The sequence below is a fragment of the Puma concolor genome, chromosome D2 (assembly GCF_028749965.1).
Source record: "Puma concolor isolate L17-30 chromosome D2, mPumCon1.1.hap2, whole genome shotgun sequence".
Classification (NCBI taxonomy): domain Eukaryota; kingdom Metazoa; phylum Chordata; class Mammalia; order Carnivora; family Felidae; genus Puma; species Puma concolor.
The window spans coordinates 8,790,987-8,812,758 of NC_141677.1; the positions used below are offsets into that span (position 1 = coordinate 8,790,987).

The 21,772-nt window shown below is 39.9% G+C and overlaps 1 protein-coding gene across 1 annotated transcript in view; it reads left to right on the plus strand.

Moving 5' to 3' along the window:
* The window catches only part of LOC112851549 (uncharacterized), a 30,252-nt gene that overhangs the window by 6,918 nt on the left and 1,562 nt on the right, over positions 1-21,772 (plus strand). Inside the window, 4 exon segments of the mRNA XM_025915056.2 lie at positions 7,176-7,302; positions 7,752-7,847; positions 19,487-21,723; positions 21,725-21,771. Coding sequence (XP_025770841.2) covers positions 7,176-7,302; positions 7,752-7,847; positions 19,487-21,723; positions 21,725-21,771 — 2,507 coding nt within the window.

Consider the following 21,772-nt stretch of genomic DNA (forward strand, 5'->3'; position numbering starts at 1 on the left):
CCTGTCAGTGAGATTTCCCTCGTGGAATCTTGACTTGGCAGACCATGTTTCCTATTACATTAATTTCCTGCTAGAGCTGTAACAAATTACCTCGGAGGTAGTGGCTGGAGCCGACACAGATTTGTCCTCTTACAGATCTGGAAGTCTGACGTCTGAAATGACTCTGACGGGGCTAAGGTCAAGGCAGTGGCAGAACAGGTATCTTCTGGAGGCTCTGAGGGGAGAATCTGTTTCCTTGCTTTTTTGGCGGGGTGGGGGGCGGGGGCTCTTGTGGCATCTTCCTCCATTTTCAAAGCACATTACGTCAATCACTGCCTTTTTGTCTTCACGTCGCCTTCCCGTCTGTAGTCCAGTCTCTGCCAGCTTGTTAGGACACCTGTCATTATGCTGCAGGCAAGATCTGGATAATCCAGGAAAATCTCTTTTCAGGATTCTTACCTTAATCGAATATGCAAAGCCCCTTTAGCCATGTACAGGAATGTTCACAGGTTCCAGGGATTAGATGTGAATATCTCTGGGGCCATTAATCATCCTACCACTCCTGGCTTTTCATCCCTGACTCACTGTTCACTTCTATTTGTGTATGTACATTGATTTGTCATTCCATTTGTGTAGGGAGACAACCGTATGTATGTATCATGAAGGAATATATATTTTTGTTGTATATGATTTTTAGAATTCTGAAGGCTGTATCTCATTTGATGTGTACGTTACCTCAGCTCTGTGTTTAAAATTTAATATTGCATTTAAGATCTATCCAAGTTGATTAATACTTAATTCTTTCTAATGTTGTTATGACACCATACATTTTAGTTGTCCGTTTCTTTAAGGCATGCCATTTTCATTTTTCATTTTTATGTATAATTCTCCAGTGCACATATTTTACGTTTTCTCTCCCCGAATAAGAGCAAGCATTTCAAGCACACCAGAGCCTACTCACATGATTAGTATTGTTGGACCATGAAAGGAAAGGACTTGCACTGTCACTTGGTACTGCCTGATTGGTCTCCTAAGTAACCATACGGCTCACTGCCAGCTTATAGGATAGCACAGAGTTCTTTACCTCCTTATTGATGGTTGTTATTGTTATTTAAAAAGTATTGCTTGGGGCACCTGAATGGCTCAGTTGGTTGGGCTTCTGACTGCAGCTCCAGTCATAGTCTTACAGGTTGTGAGTTCCAGCCCTGTGTGGGGCTCTGTGCCGACAGCTCAGAGCCTGGAGCCTGCTTCGGATTCTGTGTTTTCCTCTCTCTCTTGCCCTTCCCCTGCGCGCGCGCGCTCTCTCTCTCTCTCTCTCTCTCTCAAAAATAAATAAACATGTTTAAAAAATTAAAAAATTATGGCCAGTCTGATGGATAATGAAAGCCTCATTGTGATTTGTATTTCTCTGATTATTTTATCAGATTGTGTCTTTCAGTTTTCTTCTGTGAAACGTTGGCTTATATATTTTGTATATTTTTACATATTTTTCTCTTGATTTCGTTCTTGTGTTTCTTACTAATTTATAAATATCCTTTATGAGTTTTGTATAGTAATCTTTGTTTTTATTCGTTGTAACTATCTTCTCCAGGGTTTGTTCTATCTTTAACTTTACGGTATTGTTGGTCACGTGGAAATGTTGTATTTTGATGTAGGCAGATTTGTGAATCTCTTTTTTCAAGGTTTTTGTTTTTATTTGTTGGGTTTTTGGGTTTTTTTTTACGTTTTTTGTTTTTGTTTGTTTTCTGCAGTTCTTTTATCCTTCGGGTATATTCCCATTGTGATATGTAGTCACATTCCTATCCCTTAAATTCAGCAGATATTTTCTCACTGAGGTGTACCATCAAATTGAGACACAATTAGATTCATTTGTTTCATTTGCTATTTGTTTTAGGGTTTTGTTTTCATTTTGATAATTATTTTTGTTTAAGTATAAAAAACACAGTTTTCTGAAGATGAACTATACATATAATACACAGCATATTCAGAAATCAGTCTGGCTTCTATCTCTGTCCCCTCCATCCTGTTTCTTGTTCCTTCCCTTACCTTTTGAGGGTGACCATTTTGTTTTAAGTTTTTTTTTTTAATTAAAAGATTTTTTTTTTTTTTTTATTTTAGAGCGCACATGAACAGGGCAGAGGGAGAGAGAGGAGGGAATCTCAAGCAGGCTCCACATTCAGTGCAGAGCCTGATGTTGGGTTCGCTCCCACAACCTGGGATCTTGACCTGAGCCGAAATCCAGAATCAGGCAGGCAACCAACTGAGCCACTCAGGTGCCCCAAGTTTTCATTTGAATTCCAGTTAATTAACATACAGTGTTATGTTAATTTTACTTGTACAATACAGTGATTCTCATTTTGTTATTTTTAATTAAGCAGACCCATGTGTAGGTCTTTGTGGGTCGCATATTATACTTGATTTTCTCACTTAAACTTTTTGTCACTTAATAATATATTATGGAGTTCACTCTGTAGCACTATACGGAGATATTCCCCAGTTCTTTTTCCAGTCGCTCCGCACCACTCCATGGTGTGAGTCTATCACAACACATTCAACCAGTTTTTTATTAATCAGTGTTTGGGTGGTTTCTAGTCTTTTGTAAATATAAATAGTGATGTAGCCTTGTGCCTATGTCTTTTCTTTCTTTGGCTAGCTTGCCCTGTGGTTGGTTCCCAGAAGTGGGATTTCTGCGTTAAGTGGTAAATTCATCTGTAATTTAGCTAACTATTGCCATATTCCACTTCTTAGTGGTTAATCATTTTACATTGTCAACAGCAGGATATCAGGATGCTTTTATGTCAACAGCAAATTAAATTAAGTATATATGCTGTTATTCTTTTGGATTTCTGCCAGTCCGATAGGAGTGAAATGGTTCGGTATAATTTTTATTTTCACTTTTCTTTTTAAAGGGTGAGCTTGATTTTATAAGGTTTAGTTAGTGCCATTAGTGTTTCTCTTCCTGTGAGTTTTCTCTTCTCAGTTCTTGTCCATATTTCATGGGGCAGTTGCTTTTTTCCTTTTAAGCAGCTCATTATATAGGGATATTAACCCTTTCTTTGTCACCTAAGTTGTGAATACTTACCTCTGAGTTGTCATTTTTGTTTACTTTTGATTTTGTTTTTAACTTTATTTAACTCTGCAGAGGGTTTTCTTTGCTTGTTTTTTAATTTTTTTGGTCAAATTTGTTATTTTAATTGCATCAGGATTTTTAGTCACGGTTAGGAAAATGTTATTCTTTCTTAAGTTATTGGGGAACTCACCCATGTTTTCTTCTATACCTTACGGAGTCTTTTACATTAACCTTGACCAATCCGTTTGCAGTTTTCTTGATGTATAGATGAGAAAGGATCCCATTTATCTTTCTTATCCTATTAAGTTATCTTATCACTGTCTAAGAAAATTTTTTTTACCGTTTATTTATTTTTTGAGAGACAGAGACAGAGGGTGAGTGGGGGGAAGGGCAGAGAGAGAGGGAGACACAGAATCTGAAACAGGCTCCAGGCCCTGAGCCATCCGCACAGAGCCCCATGCAGGGCTCGAACTCACAAACCGTGAGATCATGACCTGAGCTGAAGTTGGTCACTCGCCAACTGAGCCACTCAGGTGCTCCAAGTTATCTTATCAGTGTTAATGAAAGGTTCTTTTTCCTACTCTATGATATTGTCTTTATCATTTACTAAATTCCAGATGCATTTGAGTCTCTTTCCATTGATCCCTTTTTTTATTTATGTGTCTTGTACCACGTTATTTTAATTATGGCAGCTTTATGTTTATATCTGGTACTGTCTGGTAGATTAATTCCTCCTCATTGCTCTTTTCTCATGTTTTTCTTGGCCTACTTTGCTTTTCTTCCAATTAAATATATAACCAACTTGTTTTATGCCCACTTAGAAGCTTGATGGTATTTTTTTGAGACTGCATTAAATTGCCCTATTAATGTTACGAATCAAAATCTTTTTGATGCTAAGATTTCTTATGTGAGAACATGGGCTAGCTTTCAGTTTCTTCTAATAGCTTTTTAAAGGAGTGTTTTCACAGCTTTCTTTATGTAGGTTTTGTTCATTTTTTGTTATGACTTCATGTCTAAGTATTTTACTTCAGCTTTTATATTTTCAAAGTTAAAAAGATAGAAGCATTTTCCCCACATACTTTCTTTGTCTGTGATATCCCTATTTGTACCCAAAGTGTCCTTTAAACTTTAGTGGGTTTAGGATCCAGTTAAAGATCATACCCTTATATTCTTTCATATGATAGATTTTTATTTTTTAAGTCCTGGTCACATGTCTTGCTGAGTAGTTATTCTTGAACTTAATGCTTTAGAATCATCTGAAACTCTTCGAATATTCCTGGACCCAGACTATGCTTCATACCAGTTAAGTCCGAAGGTCTGGGGATGATGCCTGGCTGTGGGCAGCCATGTCGAGAAGCAGGTCTGTGGAGTGCCCCCCCATGTCTGGTTCGACGGATCTGTTTTTCCTCATGATTAGAGTCAGATTGTGTATTTTTATTAGGCTCATTTATTGTATACTTGTAAGGTATGACTGTACCATTATTAATAATACCACCAAATACCCCACTCGAAAAGTAGAGTTTTCTTGTCTCCTTTTGTAAACTCATAATCTGTCACAGGACACTTGGAGACTGTGTGAATGTTCTTATTCCCAATAGCCTTTCACTCAGTGGTTGATGGTGTGGGTTGAGCATTTTTCTCATGTTGATTGGCCATGGATCTTTTCTTTTGTGAAGTCACTGTGTTAGGTCCTTTTCCCATTTTTCCATTAGTTCATGTTGTTCCTTACTGATTTTAGGAGCATTTTATATATTTTGGATATAATCCCTGTATCATTTCAAGATGTTGCTAAAATTTCCTGTTCTCTGGTTTGCTTTTTTAAAAAATTATTTCCTTTTGATTAATAGAAGTTCTTAACTTTACTGTCCTCCTATTAATTTCACTCTTTTTCTTTATGGTTAGTGTTTTTGGTGTCTTGCTTAAATTTTTTTTGCTTGTCTACAGATTGTGAAGATAGTTTTTTGTGTAATATTCTGGAAGTTTTACTGATCGCATTTCAACCTACAGTCCATCTGGAATTGATTTTCACACATTATGTGAGATTGAAATCAAATTTTTTTTTTCAGTGTCCTTTTCTCACTGCTTTATTAGTAACACCTTTTTTTCTTTTTTTTAATAAACCAGGTGTCCATGTTTGTGGGTCAGATTCTAGATTATAAATTTAGCTCCATTGATCTTTCAGTTTATTCTTTTACTGATAGTGCACTCTGTTAAATTACTCTAACTTTGGAATAAATCTTTATATCCACTAGTACATCAGTTTGTACTTCATAATAAATTACCTCAAATTTTACAGGTAAGAACAACACAAATTTATTATCTCACAGTTTTTGTGGATAAGGAGTCTGGAAATAGGTTATCTAGATCCTCTTGGGCGTAAGGGCGTAAGTGTCACCTGGGTTCCCTTCCATACATATATGGCAGAATTTATTTCTACATAGCTCTAGAACTCAGAGTAGCCTGCTTCTTTCAGATCAGTAGAAGAATGTCTCCGATATTTTACCCTCTTTAAGTGACTCACATGATTAGGTCAGGCCCACCCAAGGCAATCTCCCATTTAGATCAGAGTCAGCTGATTAAGTGATCTTAATTATACTTGCCAAACCTGTTTTGTCATTGAATATAACATAACACAAGGAACACAATATCACAGGAACACAAGTCTCTCCCACTTAAGAGAAGATTATATCAGTGTGAGGCTCTTTGGAGGTCATCTTGGAATTCTGTCTACGTCATTGTGAGTTTACTCATTTTGTTCTCCAAGATGGCTTTGGTTATTCTTGGTCATTTGAGTTTCTTCATAAGTTTGAGAATGAACTTGTCAGCTTCCACAGAAATATCTGCCAAGATTTTAATTCTGATTGTCTGGATTTAACCAATCGTTCTGATTTATAGGCTAATTTGGGGAGAAATTAGGTTTTTGTAATATTGAGTTATCCCATCCATGAATATAGTGTATTCATTTATTCGGGTATTCCTTGTTTATTCTCAATAATACTTAAAAACTTTCTGGGTAATAGTCTAATCTTTTCCCTGTTAACTAGTTTTTAATATATGACATGAGCATTTATTAGCTGTTTGTTTTGATAACCTGGGAATGATACGTCTCTGTCTCTGCCTGCTTATGTCTGTTTCTTGCAATATTTTCCACAGTGGTCATCTCCTAAGTGGGTCATATATAACCCAGGGACTGTGCAAGAGTCTGTTCAGTTATGGGAAGAAAATACTCAGATGCCTCCCTACATTTATTTTAATCCAAAAAAAAGAATGGAGAAATCTAATGTACGGTGAAATGAATATAGACAGTAATACCATATATTATCATTAGATAATGTGGTAAATAGAGCTATGCCGGCAATCATTATAATATATAGGTGTATCAAAGTTACACAATGTTACGTGCCAAATGTATTCAGTTGAAAACAATAAAAGTGACAGAAAAAAACTAATGAGGAAACTTAATATATAGATTCACATTATAAGTTGACAATCCTATGAAAGAAAGATTTCTTAGAAGAGTTACCAAATATTTTGGATGCCCCTATTCTACTGGAGTTACGTCCAGAATTGCTCGTACCACGTTCCCTGAATACCACTATAGCTCTTTATCTTCTCAGAGTCCCAACAGTACTCCCCTGTGTGTTCATTGTTACTGCTTTCACTACATATTTTGGACATATACGTGGTGATGCTGTTGCCCGAGTTTCATGAATGATACTCTGTTATCAGTGAAACCCACCCCAGTAGCAGGAGTAGAACTTTTCTCCCCTCTGTAACCTCCATCTACATCGTGCATCTTTTTCCTGTAGTAACATCTCATCGCAGTTACATGCTTACACGTTTATGTGTGTTTGTCATATTATGTGCTCCTTGAGGACAGTGACGTGGTGTTATTGGTCTTTAGATTCTCAGAGTAGGAGAGGTCTTTATGGCACGTAGGCACGTACCACGACCCCGGTAACTTAGCACAACGGTGAGGACCTTTTCAGTCAAGTGCACAAGTAGACATGCCATAACACATTTTCTAATTGCCTGTGAATGGCGAACTCCCTAACGGTTCTCTGACAGCTGTTCCATGCCTTCCAGTTCTGATTACTTACACTTGAACACAAATGTGCTCTTTCAGGGATCCTTATCATTTGAGGATGTGACTGTGGGCTTCTCCCAGGAAGAGTGGCAGCACCTGGACCCTGCCCAGAGGACCCTGTACAGGGACGTGATGCTGGAGAACTACAGCCACCTTGTCGCAGTGGGTAAGGGGTTGTTTGCCATGTAGACTGCTAGTATGCACATCCTTTCTTGATTTGAAACCTGTAGAAGCTTTGTTGAATTTAGTGATATGGAGGCTTGATACTCAAGTATTAAGGGGAAGGATTGTTGAAACACCATAAAGAATGTTTTCTTTTTCGGGGCTCCTGGGTGATTTAGTCGGTTAAGCGTCTGACTTTGGCTCAGGTCATGATCTCACGGTCTGTGTCAGGCTCTGTACTGACACCTCAGCCTGGAGCCTTCTTCGATTCTGTGTCTCCTTCTCTCTCTGCCCCCTCCCCCCCCAAATAAAAAAACATTAAAAAAAAAAAAAGAATGTTTTCTATTTCAATGAAAGATTGTATTTGGCCCCTGAAGCTTCGTTTTCTGTGTTCTTCAAAGGCCCTGAAACCCATGGGCCTAGCCCAGTTGCCATGTCGTTTCCCATTCACAGGGTGCTGCGTCCCTAAACCAGACGTGATCTTCAGGCTGGAACAAGGACAGCAGCCATGGCTTATAGAGGAAGAGTCCCTAGACCAGAGCTGCCCAGGTGAGTTAGTATGTGTTAAACGGATGGACACCCGATGGCATGGTATGAATTCCTTTTATTCTCAGGTGTTTGCTTGTATGTTCATTTTCACATTCAGCAAATACTGAGTACCCACTGTGTGGCACGAAGGTTTTAGGTGCCAGAAATACTTCAGCAAACTAAATTTGTTCCTCACTTCGTGGACCCTGCATTCTGATAGGGAGAGAAAGATAAGAAACAAACAACAGTTCATACGTAACACGCAAACGCAAAATATGCCAATAAAATAGCGAGGAAGTTAAAGATGAAAACTAATGAAATGTTATACTTGAGAAAAGAGGTTCAGGAAGGCACTTGAGTGATATCAACTTGAATGGAATGAGGTGAGGATTATGGATGGCAGAGGAGACATTAAATGTCAGTCCACCGAGGCAGGAATGTGCTTGGTGTTTTTGAGGACACACACGTGTCACTGTGGACTAGGGGGAATGAGTGAGCAGAGAGTGGTAAGAGTTGACATTGTGGAGGTAACGGAGCTCAAATTACATAGGGCCGTTCAGGCCATGATAAAGACTGATTTTATACTGAGTCAAATGAAAAGCCATTGGTAGGATTTTACCTACTAAGCAACATATGCCTATTTTTCTTTTAACTTTTCTCTCTGGCCACTGGGCAAAGAAAATACTACTGGGGCAGAGGGATGAAAGGGAGACCAGCAGGACAGTACTGCAGTCTCTGAGGAGGGGGGATAGGTTACCCCCGGTTGGGAGTGGCGGAGAAGAGTAGCCATGGTTGGCTTCTGGTTATGGTTTGAAGGTGGGACCTATAAGATGTGCTGTGAGTTGGATGAGGAATGTGAGAGAAAGAAAGGAGTCAGCAACTCCAAGGATTTCATCCAGAGCAATTGGATGAATGGGTACCGGTTGCCAAGATGGGGGGAGATTGGGGAGAAGCAGTTTAGAAGTCATAGGAGTTTAGACTGCACATACCAAGTTTCAGGTGATTATAAACTGTCCAGGTTTACCTGGGAGTAAGTAAGCGACTGTTTGAGCAGAGGTAGTTTAGGGGAGACCCCAGGTTGGAGATGATTTATTTGGAAACTATCAATTTATGGTAGTACTTAAAGTTTTTAAATTTAGTGTCTGAGCCTAAGGGACCAGACAGCCTCTCCTTAGAGGTACCAATGAACAGATCTGAGAGGTCTGAAGACTGTCCCCTGGGCTACCAGCTTTCAGAAGTCATTAAAATGAGAAAGCTCAGTGAAGAGAGAAAAGCAGTTTGGGGAGAAGGTAGAAACAGAGAATGTGGCGTCCTGTAGCCAAGTTAAGACAGTTTTCAAAAACAAAATGAACGTTTTGAAGAATATGTAACGTCAGCCTTTTTTCTCTCTCTGCTCACAAACCATCCAGAAGCATTCAGGAAAATGAACCACATACACGTCACTATGACACGAGAGGATATCTGAAATCCCAAATCAGTACAGGTGTAAACGGTGCGAAATTGGACAAATCAAGGAGCGTGTGTATCAGCAGGCGGGTAGAAAACAAAGCATTTCTGATGCTCCGGGGGACTGGCACAGTGCTTTTCGTGAACAGAGTGCGTAGTCTGAGGTGTGAAACGTAAAACTTAGATTAACAGCAGTGCTGTGCCCTAGATGGCTGAGCTCCCTCGGATGCAGTTTGCTTCTGCCAAGCAGATGTAGTAAAGTGTAGAAACGAAACATATCTTCCAGTAGCCTCTTCTGTTTCTGTGATAGCGCAAGAGAGGCTTTACGTCTGGGAAAACCGCCTCACAGACGTCTAAATGTGGAGAGAGAATCTTACGCGCTCTTAGCGGGTACTTGCAGGACACAGGATTTGAAGCAAAAACTCACTCGGTAACAACTGGTAAGGATGTGCAGACCTTCTACAAAAATGAGGGAAGCGGTTAGGAGGAAAGGAAAGTTCCAGACGGCAGTTGCCTTGGTGACCAGAGCTCTGTAATTAGCACATCGGGTCGCTCGGACCAACAGGGTATTGTCAGAGTCTTCATGTGAACCGCTGTGTCCCAGAGCGGCGTGTCGGAGAGGTGGAAGGGAGAACGATGGATCTGTGGTCTTCTTCCTGTTCTCCCTTATTAGATGCAATTGTTCTGTAGAGGTTTAACTACCTTACTTTTCTGGATTGCATCAGACGGTTTGTCTGGGCAGATGCTGGGGCCCCAGAGCCTCCGTGGGTCCAGTTCGGTTACCGGAGCACGTAGTTTCTGGAAGTCAGCTCGACACCCGCCGTTCCTCACTCTGGAGCGACAGCAGTGCCAGCCCAGTGACCCGACGCAGGGATCACCAAGAGAGAAGCCGCTGCCAAGGCCGCTCTGGCTACGAAGGAAGGCAGGGTTTGGCTGATCTATAAACTGAGTCCAGTACATGTGCAAAATGCTTGTTCATAAGGAATTACCTCATCAGCCTAAGACGTGACTCTCTTCCCTTCTCTCGAGTAAACCTTGTGCAGCGTGCTGTTCCTTACAAAGCTCACCTCCTTTCAGCCTGAGTAATTGAACAGGAACCAGCACAAAATACATACAAAACTGTTGCAAGAAAAAAGGGAGGACAAAGATTGGCAAGAAAGATAGTAGGTGATTGAACTGTCATTTGATCAAAGTAGTCATAAAGTAGATAAATAGTGTGACCAAATATTAAATAATGAGTTTCAAAAGAGAGAACTAATGGAATTAATTACCTCTGTGATACAAGTTTTTTTTTTTATTTTATTTTTTTTTAACTTTTATTTATTTTTGAGACAGAGAGAGACAGAGCATGAACGGGGGAGGGGCAGAGAGAGAGGGAGACACAGAATCGGAAGTAGACTCCAGGCTCTGAGCCATCAGCCCAGAGCCCGACGTGGGGCTCGAACTCACGGACCGCAAGATCGTGACCTGGCTGAAGTCGGACGCTTAACCGACTGCACCACCCAGGCGCCCCTGTGATACAAGTTTTTAAGAAAGATGTTAATAGAAAACAAATTGTGGGGTGTCAAAGTCAGAAAAGAATTGAAACAAAAAATAAAATCACAGTCAAGAAAGGAAATCGGAGGAATCGTGAGAAAGAACAGATAGTGTTGAAATTACACTCAGAAGGAAGTGAGACATGCGAGCGAGAAGCAGCTGAAATGAGTCCTGAAGGTTAGAGCTCACCTGCATGCTCTGCCTACAGTTCGTCCCCCAATGGGAAAGTAAAGGAAATAGAACAAATATTTAAAATAACCCAGGAACACTTTTTGTGGGGGGGGGTTGGAGGGAGAGGTGCAATTGAATCTGTATACAAGGGCCAGTCGCATCCACATTAGGATAGATTCTAATAAAGGGACGGGATTTCAAAAACAGAGAGTCAATTTGATAACCAGCCAATATGAGAGAAAGTCCAACTAGCTTCAGACTTTTCCATAGGTAAATCTGTAGGTAAGAATTAGCACAGCAGTTCCTACTAAATCCTTAGTGTGTTCCATTGACAGTATTATACCCATTTAAGAAGATCTTCTTTTTTTTTTTTTTTAAATTTTTTTTTTTCGTTTATTTATTTTTGGGACAGAGAGAGACAGAGCATGAACGGGGGAGGGGCAGAGAGAGAGGGAGACACAGAATCGGAAACAGGCTCCAGGCTCTGAGCCATCAGCCCAGAGCCCGACGCGGGGCTCGAACTCACGGACCGCGAGATCGTGACCTGGCTGAAGTCGGACGCTTAACCGACTGCGCCACCCAGGCGCCCCAAGAAGATCTTCTTTAATGAGGAACAAATCTTTTTCGAATAGGCAAGAACCCTAGGATCATTGTTCCTGGAAGCCTCTATTAGAGAATGAGTATCGGGTAACCAAGGAGTGACAGAAAGAAAGCATGGTGAAAAGACTGGTGGTGGGCTTTGAATTTAACTGAAGAACTAATTAAAGCAATTGTGGGAGCTAGCTGACAGAAGAGAATGTACCAGTTGCAAATCTGGGCAACACAAAGGCTGGGTGTCTGTGTAGATAAAAGGAGGCTAAAAACAAGTGGAGAGCAATGAAGGTGTACGAATACACCTGTTATAACACGATATGTGCATTCCTGAAAAATCACTGCTCCATATGAAGCAGTAAACTAAAAGTCACTGGGCTGATGGCAAGATGGGATTGGGGCTAGAACACTCAAAAGCTTTGTCAGTGACACAGTGAGATAGCACCGTTCGAGTCTCCAGCTAGAATTTTGTATTCATTTATTTCTCCTTTCAATTCTGTTAGGTTTTGCTTTATCTATTTAAAGATTTATTATTGGGGCGCCTGGGTGGCTCAGTTGGTTAAGCGTCGACTTCGGCTCAGGTCATGATATCACGGCTCATGGGTTGGAGCCCCGCGTTGGGCTCTGTGCTGACAGTTCGGAGACTGGAGCCTGTTTTGGACAGTGGATCCCTCTCTCTCTGCCTCTCCCCTGCTTGTGCTCGCTCTCTCTCTCTCTCTCTCTCAAAAATAAACATTAAAAAAACTTTTTTTAAAGAATCATTAAGAATTATTATTAAGTGTATAAATATAAGGATTTTTATGTTCTCTTGATGAGATGACCCCGTTATGATGATGTCTCTATCTCTCGTAGAACTTTTTGCTCTGAAGTGTGCTTTGATATTCATACACCTACTCCACAAATCCTAGGTAAGCCATTTATTAGCTTAGACAAGTCACTTAACCTCTGTGAGCCTCTGTTTCCTCATTGTATATTTCAATAGTAAGACCTTTGTCACAATACGTACGAGCATCAGATGAGGCAAGGTACAAATCACAGTGCCTTGCTAAAATAGGCATTCAGGAAGTTTACACCTCCAGCTAACATTTAACTAATGCTCTCCTAAAAGCTTGGGATACATCAAAGATACATCAAGGATTCTGCTTTCGTGGAGCTTAGATTCAGGAGGGAGGCATAGAGGTAAGGACCATAGACGAAGAAGTAGACAATAAACAAGGGTGCAAATAATTTAATCTTATAATTTCAGGTCATGCTGAATGTTATGAAGGGTTTTATTTTTTATTTTTTTAAAATTTTCTTTTTAATGTTTATTTTTGAGAAAGAGAAAGAGCCCCTGCGTGCACGCACACGTGAGTTGGGAGCATAGAGAGAGGGAGACACGGAATTGGAAGCAGGCTCCAGGCTCTGAGCTGTCAGCACAGCACTCGAACTGATGAACCGCAAGATCATCCCGAGCTGAAGTCGGATGCTTAACCAACTGAGCCACCCAGGCGCCCCATTATGAAGGGTTTTAAAGATAAGAAAATGAGGTGATGTGATCGAGGGCATTTGGGATAGGTGGACTGTTTAAGCCAAGTGGCCCAGGTGGCTTCTTCAGAATTTTAGTTGAAAAGGACCTAAACCACGTGATCCCTGAGAAGAGCATTTTCTGAGAGAGAAGGGAGCGTGCTTGACTTGTCGGGTCAACGGCAGGACGGCTGGTGTGGCTCTGGCGTGGCAAGTGCAGTGAGCAACAGCATGGAGTAAAGTTGGAGACCTCAGCATGAACTTGATCTTTTTTTTTTTTTTTAAATTTTTTTTTTTTTTTCAACATTTATTTATTTTTGGGACAGAGAGAGACAGAGCATGAACGGGGGAGGGGCAGAGAGAGAGGGAGACACAGAATTTGAAACAGGCTCCAGGCTCCGAGCCATCAGCCCAGAGCCTGACGCGGGGCTCAAACTCACGGACCGCGAGATCGTGACCTGGCTGAAGTCGGACGCTTAACCGACTGCGCCACCCAGGCGCCCCAGCATGAACTTGATCTTGATGTTCTCAGCCATGCCGCTAAATTTGAATTTCATTCAGATAAAACTGTGGGGGTCTATCGCAGTTTTCAGGTAGTGACAGAGGCTAGAATATAACAAAATTTTGAACTTCATATGTGATTCCTTGTACACACAGCTCCATAATCCCTTGGGGTCTCCGGCATGAGAAGAGGGTCTTTGGTATACTGGGCTGACTGGATGCTGGGGGCCACTAGACCGCTTCAGCAAGGGGCTGGCTGCCACCAGCGGCCTGTGATTTAATCATTCAAGCCTGGGCAATGAAACCTCCGTAAACACTTCTAAACAACAGAGTTTGAAGAGTGTTGAGTTGCGTGCCCAGAGTTCCACACGCTCACACACCGCTCACGTCCCAAACCCTTGCCAATGTGTGTTTTCCTTCTGGCTGTTCCAGAGTTGAATCCTTTATAAGAAACTAGTAATAAATAAGTAAATTGTTTTCTGAGTTCTGTGAGTTGTTGTAGCAAATTATCAAATCTGAGGTGGGCTGGCTAGTCACAGGAACCCTCAGTTTTTAGTCAGAATGCTGGAGGCAAAAAAAGAAAGACGCATACATAGTACCTTCACCTTTCTTTTAATTAACGTTTCCATGTGTATCTTTTTCCATCTTTTTACTTTTTTTGTTGTTAAGTTGATTTATTTATTTTGAGGGTGAGAGCACAAGCGGGGGAGGGGCAGAGAGAAAGGGAGGGAGAGAATCCCAGGCAGGCTCCACACTGCCAGCTCAGAGCCCAACTCTGGGCTTGAACTCCCGAACCATGATGTCTTGACCTGAGCTGAAATCAAGAGTTGGAGGCTGAACCAACTGAGCCACCCAGGTACCCCTCCATCTTTTAACTTCTGGCCTATTTATATTTAGAGTGGATTTTCTATCGATAGCATTCAAAGACCCGTATGGTTGGGTCTCTTTTACCTAGTGTGAAAACCTCTATTTTTTAATAAGAATATTTCAAGCATTTAAGTGTTTGCCCTATGGAATACAACATCTTTAATTTATCAGTCTGATTTCAAATGACATACTAGTTTACATGTAGCTTTGCAATCTTATGTCAATATACTTCTGTTCCTCCCATTCTATGTGATATTTTACTTCAAACCCCACAAGGCATCTTTTATTTACTTTCTTTTTTTAAACCATTAGCGCTGTATTTCTGTGTGCAGCTTACTCTTTCTAATACTCCTTTTAGTATTTCTTACAACATGGATGTGTTGGCAGTGAATTCTCTCCACTTTTATTTGTCCGAAGAGCCTTTATTTCCTCTTCATTTATGAAACATGTTTTCTCTAGATACAAAATTCTGCGTTGACACTCATTTCTGTACATACTTGAAAGATTCACTTCATTTTCTTCTGGCTTAATGTCCCTCCTCCTGTGATTTTCAAGTGTTCTTCTGTTCTTTAATATTCTGTTTTGTTGCCTTCAAGATTTTGTTTTCATTTTGGTTTTCAGCTGTTTAGCTTTGATTTGATTTTTGAGGTTTTCTGGGTATTCCTTGCTGTTTTCTCAGTTTCCTTTTTCTTTTTTTTTTTTTAAGTTTGTTTATTTTTAGAGAAAGCACGAGTAGGGGAGGGGCAGAGAGAGAGGGAGAGAGAGAATCCAAAGCAGGCTCTGCGTGGCAGCGCAGAGCCCGATGTGGGGCTCAAACTCGCGAACTGTAAGATCATGACTTGAGCCAAAGAGTCAGATGCTCAACTGACTGAGCCCCCCAGGTGCCCCTGCTTTCTGTTTCTTAAATTTGTGGTTTGATGTATTTCATCCTTTATTTTTGGCAGGGACTACAGTTACTTATGTGTGGCTGTATTTGATTGTGTTCCATAGTCCTTCAGTGTCCTGTGTCAGGAGAATTTCATCAGTGTCTGTGCTGCATTTTCAGCCGCCCTTCCAAGCCTGTGCCACAGAGGGTTTACCTCTCTGTTCCTGTTTCTCTTGCAGCAGTTGACTGAGCTGATGCTATTTCAAAGAGAATAAAGCCAGACTCCAGCTAAAGGTGATAGATACAGATTTTATTCAATAGCTATGGGAATAGTAAGTGAGAAGGTTCAGTAAAACTTAGCTCAACTCCAAATACTGCTAAGGCAGCTAGGGACTTATAGCCAACAATCTGGGGGGATCACTGGATAGAACAGAACTAAGAGGGACATCAGGGGTAGGGGGATTCTTGCTAAATGCAGACCAGGCACATCAAGGGCAGGGAATAAGGAACTTGATCAGATATCAAGGGTGAGGGGCTTCCCACTAGACTGACTTAAAAGGACTCTTGCTAGAACCGAATTCAGCATGGATAAACATGGAAAGGCCTAGTTGAGAACAGGGCTCAGAGGAGCCTAAGTAAGGTTTAGTCAACGGGAGAGTTCTTGTCGGAGCATATCGTAAAACTTGGGTTGATCCTGAAATAAACGATAGAAGCCGTACCTTTTATTGTGTAATTTCATTGTAAAATTCTAATGGAGATACTACTAGAAAAGACAATATGATCCCCAAAAGGATGCTGGAGATGAGAGAAAGAGCAGTTAGTGATAGGAAATTAGAAAACATCCAGGTAAATCTGAACAATAATGTGTATAAAATGATGAAGATATCTAATGTGTGGGACTAAAAAAGACACTATGATCTGCAAAACAATAACTGCATATAAATGAGGTGAGAGGTGGTCAAATTGAGTTTGATACTTCTTTTATTCAGAAAAAGAGGTTCAAGATTTTGAATTACTTTAGATTTTAAGTATTTATGGTAAGATTAATGGAAAGCCACCTAAAGCTGAGAAACCAGTGTGTGTAACTTTCAAAGTTGTAAAGAAGAAAAAGTAGAAAAGATACAAAATTAGCCCCAAAAGGAAAGAAGAATCAATAGAATGGATAACTATGGCCAATATAAAGTACCAAGTAAAATGCAAGAGAGGACTTTGCAACATTTCAATAATCACCATCAAACTGACTAAATTTATCTGTTAAAAGACATCTTGTCAAATTGGATCTTCAGAATAGGGTAATACCTTCCTGTGGCTAAGATACCAGGTTTTCATTTATCCTGAGAAGTCCATGTTTCTATCTTCATCTTTTGCCCACTCAACATTCAGCGTTCTACTTGCCTGTGTGTAGGACGTCCTGGGTAGGATATCCTGATCTCTTCAGTGTGGCAAGAACTAATATTACAATTAGCATTTACAAATCATAGATTTTCCCCACTTCATTTGTTACATTCTCTGAGTCTTCTACTCTTACAACTGACCGTCATAGTATTTTATTTTTCTGCCTTCTTCCTTCCTTCCTAATGTTAGATCAGTATTGTTATTATTTTGTAAACGTTGCAAATTATTTTATATTCTCATTTTGCACTGACATCCCCCAAAACACTTAGGCATACTGTTTTACTCTTTGATGGTCTCATTCCTCAATGAAATTAGACTTTGCCCCACAAAGCATCTGATTTATCATGTTAATATCCTGAGTTATATTTTCCCTAATATGTAATATAGCAAATTTAAGTTTTCCTCATTTAATGACCCTTAAATGTGGCTACATCTCATCTGTGTGGCACAGAACTGGTGCTAAACTCCCATTTAATCCTTCTTCCTGAGTTTTACCCCCAGATATGCTTTCCTGCCCTACAGCGTCACATTTCATTTCTAATGTATTTGGTGATTTTTGTGAATTAATACATGAAGAGTACATGGAACACTACCTGGCTCACGGAAACGGTCTGTTACTGTTTCTGTTGTGAATATCATTGTCAGGAATTTTAAGTTTACACTCAGCTTTCCACACCTTTTTGTAATGTAAAACGTTCCTTCATTGCTTTGGTTTACATTATCTGCTGTAGAACCTGGTTCCTGATGGTGTATGGATTTTGAATGAAGCTATTATTTGGATTATAATTTTTTCTGAGAGCATACTTTTTTTTGTTATATAACATAGAGTAGATATTGGATCATTACTTAATTCATTAACTGTGACTCTTGAGTGAGAGAGCCGATATACATTCATTCAGAAAATACTATGAGAAATTAATTTCTAAACCCACATGTTGGGTTATAAACCTGTAGATTCTCGTCCAAAATTATAAATTTGATCAAGAACAAACTTGATCTTTGTTTTGGAAAGCACACCACTTGTTAAGGACCATTACTTTCAGAATCCACTCAGATGAATTTAGAGGAAATCAGATATAAATACTTCTGATACCATAGTTTGCGGTTGGAAAAAGAAAAAAAGACTACTGAGTATTCTAAATTTCAGCAATTAACAGGATATGTTTATGTTTCAAGGGAGTATAATCTAACGTTGTGATAGAATGAGATGTATAGAATGTGATTGATTTTAAATTTCAGTGTATGTGGGACTTGAAATTGTAGAGAAGTTTGTGAAGACATATGAATTACGAGACATGTCATTTTTCTGAAGAATGAAGTTGTGAGCAAGTCCAAAGTGGGAATGTAAGCTTGCTGAGTGAAAAGTCTTGGTTGAACTTGAACAAGTTTTGGCAAATTAATAGTCTGGCATTTCTAGAAAGAAGACATTTATTATGGACTTGTGAAGTGATTAGTTGAACAACAACTAATTATGTATATTGTTAGTAAAAAGTCCCCCCCCCCCCCCCCCCCAGAATTATAACTGCAGTCTGTTTGCTGTGATGGCACTTGGAGACAATGGGCTGTGAATAGGTTTTATTTACATTGTATGTACTAAGCAAGAAGGTAACGTGAAGTATGGCTGAGAATTCTTAGGGTAAATAAATATAAATATCTTTTAGTGTTTTAGGTCAGGTCTTCAAGGTAGAGATCTGAGTGTCAAGAAAAAATTTTTACTATTATATCAGAGCATGTTTAAAAGGGGGAAAACTAGCATCTGGTGGTAGTAGAGGTTCCCTTTTGAACAAACTCTGAGACTAAGCTGAATATACCACAGCTAAAAACAGTTGATGGATTTGGTCATTTCAGCCTTTTTTCTCATCTGATTTCATATTTCCTGGTCGACATTTGTAAGTAACATGACTGGAGGGAAACTTAGAAGCTACGTTACAGGAGTCCTTTCATAAGCACAAAGAAATCGGTGTTTTGGGGATTTAATTTGGCATTGACAGTATAATAAGTTAACATGTAATAAAATAGACATAATTAAAAAAAATTTTTTTAAGTTTATTTATTTTGAGAGATAGAGAGACTGGAGGAAGGGCAGAAAGAGAGGGAGGGAGAGAGGGAATCCTAGGCAGGCTCCACGCTGTCAGCACAGAGCCTGATGTGGGGCTCGAACTCACGAACTGTGAGATCATGACTTGAGCTGAAACCAGGAGTCAGACATTTAACTGACTGAGCCACCCAGGCACCCCAAAACAGAGATAATTTTAAAAAGAAGGGGATGAAACTGGAAACATGTAAACCATAGAATTTAGGTGCACAATGTAAGGATGGGAAGAAAATTACCTAAAGTCTGATCCTTCAGAATATCAGATCATCCCTCTGGTACCTCTTTAGGGCATTCTCATCTACTTCTTTAGGGCCTCTCTAGTTCTCTGTATTTCCCATTCCTAGATCAGCCCCCTTTTTTTTCAATGACTGTTTCCTTTTCTTCACCGTGCTTTATATTTATTTCTACTGTGTATATGAAGTCTTGAAGTACGTATTTGTAAATTGCCAAATATAGTTGTGTTTGTTATAAGTTTCTACCCCCCTTTTTCCACCCTGTCAGGTTTTATTTCTTCTGATACAAAAGGATGGGGCAACACGACTATTTGGATCTGTCTTATTTCATAAAACTAAGTCAACTGTGTAAAAGGGCATTTGTTTGTAAGTGTAATTTCATCATAATTATAAGATTCGTTACTTATGATTGTTGTGGTTGTTTTGTTTTGTTTTTTTTTTCCTTCATTTCTAGAAGTCTGCAGAGTTGATAACCAACTAGAACAGAATCAAGAAATCCAGCACAGACATTTCTGGCAGTCTCCATTTATCAACAACAAAACACTGACTGTACACAGAGGTAATGTATTAGGAAACATTTTTAATTTCAGCACGGACAGCATTCCTTCCATAAAAATACCCTGTAAATGTGACTCATGTGGTATGAATTTGAAATGTATTTCAGAATTAATTATTAATAAGAAAAACTATTTAAGTAAGAAGCCTGATGACCTCAATCCATGTGGGAAATTGTTCCTTCATAGTAACCCTGAAAAAACTCAAATGGGGGAGAAACCTTGTGAATTCATTCAGAATCAAAAATATGTAAGTCGTAATGAAGATTTCATTCCATATCAGAAAATTAAAAATGTACAACAATGCTTAATTCAAAGGAATAAGGAATATGAGGAATACGGGAAAGAGTTCCATGAGAAGGCACTTGTCCCATATAACCAAACTTGTATAGGAGAGAGTCCTTGTGAACATAATGAATCTGATAAAACGTTTTGTAATAATGCAACCCTCGTGGTCTGTAAGATAGCACAAAGAATGGAAAATCTTCATGAGTTTAATGAATACAGTAAAACATTTGAGAAGTCCTCCCTCTTGAAACCTAGAGTTCATTTAAAGGTGAAGGGTTATGAGTACATTGATAGAGTGGTTAGTTTCAATAGGAGATCAGACTTCCCTGACACAGGAGATAGAGTATTTGAATATAACAACTTGGGAGAACCTTTCTGGGAGAAGTCCGTTCTTAATATAACTCCGAGAACACACATAGGAGACAAAGTCCATGAATGTAACGAATGTGGAAAAGCATTCTGCAAAAAGTCAAAACTCACCAAACACCAGAAAATACATCCAAGAGAGAAACCATATGAATGTAAGGAATGTGGGAAATGCTTCTCTCGGAAATCCCTCCTCACTTTACATCAAAGAATCCACACAGGAGAGAAACCCTACGAATGTAAGGCCTGTGGGAAATGCTTCTCTAGGAGTTCACACCTCATAATTCATCAGAGGACTCACACAGGAGAGAAGCCCTATGAATGTAAGGAATGTGGGAAGTGTTTCTACCATAAGTCCTATCTCACGGTACACCAGAGGATTCACACAGGGGAGAAGCCCTATGAATGTAACCAATGTGGAAAAACCTTCATAAGCAACTCAGTCCTCACAATACATCAGAAAACACACACAGGCGAGAAACCCTATGAGTGTAATCAGTGTGGGAAATTCTTCTCCAGAAACTCGTACCTTACGGTACATCTGAGAACTCACACAGGGGAGAAGCCCTATGAATGTGAGCTCTGTGGGAAAACCTTCTGTCACAAATCAGATGTCACGAAACATGAGAAAACTCACATAGGGGGAAAACCCTATGGATGTAATCAGTGCGGGAAAACCTTTAGTCGTAACTCGGGCCTAAAAGTTCATCAGAGAACTCACACAAAGGAGAAACCCTATGAATGTAACGAGTGTGGGAAATCCTTTTCTGAGAAATCAGTTCTCACAGTACATCAGAGGATACACACAGGCGAGAAACCTTACAAGTGTAATGAATGTGGGAAAACCTTCTACAATAAATCGGACCTCACTAAACACCACAGAACTCACACAGGTGAGAAACCCTATGAATGTAAGGAATGTGGGAAATTCTTCTCTAGGAATTCATACCTTACAGTACACCAGAGAAGTCATACAGGGGAGAAACCCTATGTGTGCAAGAAATGTGGGAAAACTTTCTACCTTAAGTCAGACTATACAGTACATAAGAGAACACACAGAGGGGAGAAATCCTATCACTGTAATCAGTGTGGGAAGACTTTCACTTGCGGTTCAGTCCTCAGATCACATCAGAGAACTCACACAGGTGAGAAGCCCTATGAATGTAACGAGTGTGGGAAATCATTTTCGGAGAAATCTGTTCTCACCGTCCATCAGAGGATACACACAGGGGAGAAACCTTATAAGTGTAACGAATGTGGGAAGTCCTTCTATCATAAGTCAGATCTCACTAAGCATCAGAGAACACACACAGGAGAGAAACCCTATGAGTGTAAGCATTGTGGGAAAACCTTCAGTTGCAACTCAGGCCTCAAAGTACATCAGAGAAGACACGTAAGAGAGAAACCCTATGAATGTATTGAGTGCGAGGTAACTGCCAAGAAATCAGTTATCACAGCACATCCAAGGTTACACACAGAGGAAGAAAACTAGTAAATATAGCGGTGAGAGGAATCTTTCTCTCGTGAGTCAT